Here is a 5,622-nt window from a genome sequence, read left to right on the forward strand (position 1 = left end):
TGGGAGCAAATAATTTTTAATGTTTTGTTTGTTTTTTTCTTTACAATACACGGAAGAATCATGCAATGCTGCCAGCATTGGATGCAATCCTGGGCCACAAGTCTGCACACTCCTTTGCAACTGGTCCTGTGATGGCAGAACCTGCATGAAAAAAAGAATGAAGTGACAGATAAGATCAGAGGGTCCTCTGCTTGTACTCCTAGACCCAAGAGTTAAATTATCCAATCTCAAAGACTTAAAGAATGACAAGGATTCTTTCTTACCTTTCATCTCGCCTTTATTATTTACTATGACCCCTGCGTTATCTTCAAAATAAAGAAACACACCATCTTTTCTCCGGTATGACTTTCGTTGTCGAATTACCACTGCTGGATGTACTAAGAAGGAAAAAAGAACAGAAACAGAAATCATTAACCTGTCAAGTCCCAGTGCCACCAAGGGAAAGCAGTTTACACCTCGTCTAGCTCCCCAACATCTCCCCTTTGGATATAATGTGTACTCATCATTAGTTTTTCATTTCCTAAAAGCAAGTGTGAGAGACAGTGCAAACACCAATCACCCCTTAAGGAAAGACCTTACTCACTTCAAGTCAAAACTGCCTCCACTTTCTTCCAAGTGTAAATCTGTACCCTCTTCTGGGAGGACAATTAGCAACACACCAGCAGGAAACTTGCTAAGCACTTTCTATACTTTTCCCCACTTGACCCAACAGATAGGTATTGTTAAGATCCTAATCACAGAATTGGGAATGGGATGCCCCTCAGACTGAATGAGTGAAGAGGCCAAGCATTAACTCCTCATTAAGCAACATTCCATGCCAGTATATATCAAAATCTCCAAGAAAAGTACACACCTCGATCTAAAAATTACTGCTTCCAAGAATTTGCTGGAATTAAATGTGTACCACGTATTAGGTTTTACAAATATAAACTCATTTACACACCAATTTACCCAAAGAAAACTTGTAATTGCTAGTGAGCATATGTACACACACTCCTTAAACTTAATGAGTGTGTCCAGGATCTTGACCATACACTCTACCTTATCTCAAACGCCTTTCTAACTGCAGGGCATGTGTTGTTTTAACAGAGCAAAAACTTGGAATTAACCTAAGTATCTCATGGCACATGCACAGAATAGAATCATTTAAAATGATTATGTATATCTGTAATTTTTTATGGTCCCATTACATAGCAGTTTACAAGCTAATTTTTTGCATAGAAACCAGGAAAAAAGGACATACAACAAAACATTAACAATGATCATCCTCTGGAGGTCTAAGAACCGGGTAACTGAAATTCAACTTGTACTTCTTGAGTAATTAACTGCCACATTTAATTTTTTGAGGAACCGTTTTCTAGGGTCATAAGTAATTTTTTAAAGCCTACCTGCACTAAAGGGAACACTTTCCCAGACTTTCAAAACAAAGCATCTACTGCACTTGAAAGAACTCGAGTCAGACATTCTTGGATTCAAATCTTGACTAATACTAACCTGGAGACCTTGAACAAGTTACTTAATCTTCTGGAGTTCAAGTTTTCCTCTTGTAAAATAGGGATAATAGTTACATTTCTACATTCAAGATCAAACCATGGAAATACAGGATTTTTATAAGGACAGGGATCCTGGCTATCCTTGAGGCAAGTATTATCTACCTATGTACGTAGACAGCTTCTGATCAAGATTTTAACAATGGGATACACACTGACAGGTAACTAATATTTACTGAGTGCCTCCTTTGTTGGACCCTCATCTACTTATAACTATTTAAATTCTCACAAATGAATCTAGTGGATAAATAAGGCCACACAAATTCAGGACTCTGGATTTCTGGTCCTGTCCCTTTCCACATTTCTGTAAATTATACGTAAGTCTAAGGTGAAGGCGTGTGTTCATTTAGCAGCAACAAGGAACAAAGAAGACATTAATGGAGTTGGAAATTCACAACTATTTTTAAAACCATGAAGTGTTCTCTGGTCTGTCCCACAACTGATTGAGACCAACAGCACATCCTGCTGCCATCTCACCCATAGCAATGGCTGATTGCTCTGCCCTTCCCTGACAGCTCCCCAGGCCACAGATCAGACCCAGCAAGTGTTCTAAGAGGAAAGCCTGTCCACTGCATGCTGATCCCAAGCCACATACTCATTCATCAATGGTTAACCACAATGCTACTTACTCCTTGCCCACCAAGCCCTCAAGCAGATATTAAAAGTGAACAAAGTAAGACTTCTGACCAGAAGGCTAAAAACTGAATGGTAGGGGGTACTGTATGCAGGGCTACAAGGAGTAACTGATATATGTGGCTGAGACCCATCACATTTGTACTATACATTGAGACATGGCTAGGACTTCTCAGGATGAGCAAGACTAAGCAGGCACAGGGGATAAGTTCAGGAGTTGAAAAGTTCAAGTATACTGAGTATCATAAACTCTAAAGCCAGAGAGGACATTACAAGGCAGAAGTGCTCCAAGACCCCCCTTTTAATTAATATACCTAGAGGAGAAACATCTGGGGGGTAGCCCATGATTAAGTAATGAGCAGCTCCCTGTTTTAGATTCTATCAGAAGAGATTTAGGGGCTGGCCCGGTGGCGCATGGCTGTTAAGTTTGCGCACTCCACTCCCAGGAGCAGTTCACAGCTTCTGATCCCAGGGGCGGACCAACGCACTGCTTGTCAAGCCATGCTGTGGCGGCGTCCCATATAAAGTAGAGGAAGATAGGCACAGATGTTAGCCCAGGGCCAATCTTCCTCAGCAAAAAGAGGAGGATTGGCAACGGATGTTAGCTCAGGGCTAATCTTCCTCACCAAAAACAAAACAAAACAAAACAAAACAGAGAGATTTAGAAGCAACTCTGCCAAACTTCTGACAAGTCACAATCTTGAATTAATCTCATCTGTAAAAAGAATCTGACTTAAAGCATGAGAAACACCATCTGTTACTCTGCGCTAGTTAATAGGCCAGATGCTCTACATGCTCAGCTCATCACCTGAATCTCACAACCACTTGAAAAGTATTCGAGTATCATTATTCCCTTTCAAATTAGTAGTTCCAGAAAAAAAAACTTGGTGACATAAGTCTTAAAGCTGTGATCTCACCTGGTAGAGTTCTAAACCACCTATCAAAAAATATGTTTACTAAGTACCACCATGTTCATTTGTAGCCAAGGAATTGGCAACGAACTAAAGACAGGTACCTGCTCTGATGGAACTTAACTAGAACTTAACTTACGGGACTTAACTAAATGTCTCGCACACAAAAATTACCACCGACATCAAGGTTTTTTTTTTTTTTGGTGGGGGGGGGCGGTGTCAACAAGGAAGTGAGCTGAAGATGACTGGATCAGAGCATTCCAGGCAAGTGGCACAGCAAGTACAAAGGATCTGAGGCACAAAGGAAGGGGTATAGGTCAGAGCGAGAAACCAAGAACTGAAAGGAATAGACAGCTGGGGCAGGCACCGTTAGGGTGGACTATAAATTCCAGGACAGGGCTTTTGTTTCTATAGGCACGTGAGGTGGTCTATAACTAGCTGCTGCACTTGCTGGGGAAATGGCAGGGTAACATACAAAGCCCCCCGCTTACACTGGAAGCCAGTGAAGAACTTAAGTAGGCAAGTGACAAGATTCACATTTTTAAAAGATGGGCCCTGGCTTCAATGTGGCAAATACATTTAAAGAGTAAGAGAGCAAGACAAATACAGTAAGATCAGACAGAGAAGAAAATGATCTCTAAGACAGCAAGAGCAGAACTTAAATTGCAGATATTTATCTCACAGTGCCTCCCCAAGGAAACAGGCTTCAACAGGCCGTGACAATGGTAAAATTATTGTTCCATTTTTCAACAAAGTGAGCAGCCCTTCAACTCTCCACCAGACGATAAGGAAAACTCTGTCTCTCTACTCACCCTTCTTTCTGAGCTCTGGTTTGCCTTTCTTGACTGTGGCCATCACCATGTCACCCACACCAGCAGCAGGAAGTCTGTTCAGTCGTCCCTTGATCCCCTTCACAGAGATGATATACAGATTTTTGGCTCCTATAAAAGGATGTAAACAAAAACGAATCTTTTTGACAGCCTGTTAGGCAGTTCTGTTCGGTTCGGTGTAATATTTCCCCAACACTTCCAGAGCCACTCCACTCACACTCCCAAGCAGCGAGTCCCGAGGGAGAACAGTCCCGAGGGAGAACACCCTGTCACACCACCGATTGAAGCGAAACAACACAACATGCTGCCGCTTCACCCAAAAGCGGTGTTTTCACTCTGCCCTTTCTTGACGGCTCAGTGGGTCATTAGCAAAAGGCCCACTGAGTGCTTTTAAAAGGGGGAGTTTGGCGGGGTGTAGCCGCAGGTCTCACCTGTGTTGTCAGCACAGTTGATCACGGCTCCTACCGGAAGACCCAAAGAAATCCGGAATTTCGCACCGGAGGACCCACCACGTCCTGTGGGTAGGAAGAGAAACAGGAGAGGTCACACAGGTTAAGTCATGTTTCGGAGTTCCCTTCACCTTCTCAAGCTGGACACAGCTTTATTCACATATGCTTTAGGAAACGGTACACTATAGATTCGCTATCTCTAGAACTCCACTTACTCCCTTCCCATGTGCCACCCAGCTCTCACGGCAAAGAGCCAATTCCTCACTATTACCACCCCTACGTTGAGATTAAGGGGCCTGGACGACTCAATCCTCGCTCCAACTCGTGCACCAGGTAGCTCTTCCTCTAAGGCGGCAGACCGCACAAGTCTCCCACTCTGCGGCCTAAGCCAGTCCAACTGCAACCCCATTACTGCAGCGCTGGGCGCGGAGCGATCCCGCGGAGTTCGGTCTAGAATCATGTCCGGATCCCGCCAGCCCAACTCTGTAGGCCTGCCCTCGCCACTTTCGGCGGCCCTTCCAGTGTTCTCGCGGTGCCCCTCCTCTCCCTCTCCGGCCCGGAGGAGAGCAAAGCGCCCCAGCTGCCTATGGCGGCCACTCCCGGCGAGGCCAGCAGCCACCTCGCGACAGATGGCAAAGGATCCCCCAGAGCGAAAAACTCACCTCTCTTGGACATCTTGAAGGCCGGAAGGGGACAGAAAGGAAGTAGCAACAAAGGACACTGGGATATGAACTTTGACGCACCGCCCACTCTCGTCACGTGCCTCGGGGTTCGCTCGACACGCCTCGTCCCCCAGGTCGCTGTTTTATTACGTAGTAAGTCCTGGACGTCGGCTTGTGGTGTCGCTGCGAAGTGGGAGGTCGAGGGGTTGGGGGCTGCAGAAGTGAATGAGGGCCCGTCTCCTCTTTACGAGCTCGAAAGTAGTTGGGCACACAGAAACATTGGTTTGTTAACTTAGCCAATAACCTCGTTTGAGCACTTAGTATGTGGCAGGGACTTCGTGGACACTAGAGGTTCAGAAATGATTAAAACGTTCTGTGCTGTGTAGGGTCCCCCAAAGAACACGGTGTGGGGGGCCGAGGGAGAAAGAGCTTTAAACGGTTTCATTAGGATGTGATATAATTGAGAAGTTGCATTCTAGCACCAGAGATAATTCCCTAGATGTGCGCTTGATCCCGTACCCATCTGTATTTTGGATATCTTGCTATATTAATTACCCCTTTCACAGCTTCAACCTCCCCATTTTTCT

The 5,622-nt window shown here is 44.8% G+C and overlaps 1 protein-coding gene and 1 non-coding gene across 2 annotated transcripts; both read right to left on the reverse strand.

Moving 5' to 3' along the window:
- On the reverse strand, window positions 1-5,114 carry RPL23 (ribosomal protein L23). The gene is made up of 5 exons (XM_087441073.1): window positions 5,036-5,114; window positions 4,356-4,439; window positions 3,907-4,035; window positions 264-377; window positions 1-141 (listed from the first exon to the last, which is right to left on the reverse strand). The coding sequence occupies exons 1-5, from the start codon at window positions 5,046-5,048 to the stop codon at window positions 59-61; spliced, it is 423 nt and encodes a 140-aa protein (XP_087297199.1). The 5' UTR covers window positions 5,049-5,114; the 3' UTR covers window positions 1-58.
- LOC147915005 (small nucleolar RNA SNORA21) lies at window positions 4,189-4,324 on the reverse strand. The gene has a single exon (XR_015554812.1). It is a non-coding gene; the product is annotated as a small nucleolar RNA SNORA21 (small nucleolar RNA).
- Window positions 5,115-5,622: the final 508 nt, after the last annotated feature.

This window comes from Ceratotherium simum, chromosome 16 (assembly GCF_057802395.1).
Source record: "Ceratotherium simum simum isolate JZ-2026a chromosome 16, ASM5780239v1, whole genome shotgun sequence".
NCBI classification, from domain to species: domain Eukaryota; kingdom Metazoa; phylum Chordata; class Mammalia; order Perissodactyla; family Rhinocerotidae; genus Ceratotherium; species Ceratotherium simum.

Coding starts and splice junctions, on each gene's coding strand:
- RPL23 (XM_087441073.1), bottom strand. Junction 4,036..4,355: donor CAACTGTGCTGACAACACAG/GTGAGACCTGCG, acceptor ATCCTTTTATAG/GAGCCAAAAATCTGTATATC. Junction 142..263: donor TAATAAAGGCGAGATGAAAG/GTAAGAAAGAAT, acceptor TTTTTCATGCAG/GTTCTGCCATCACAGGACCA.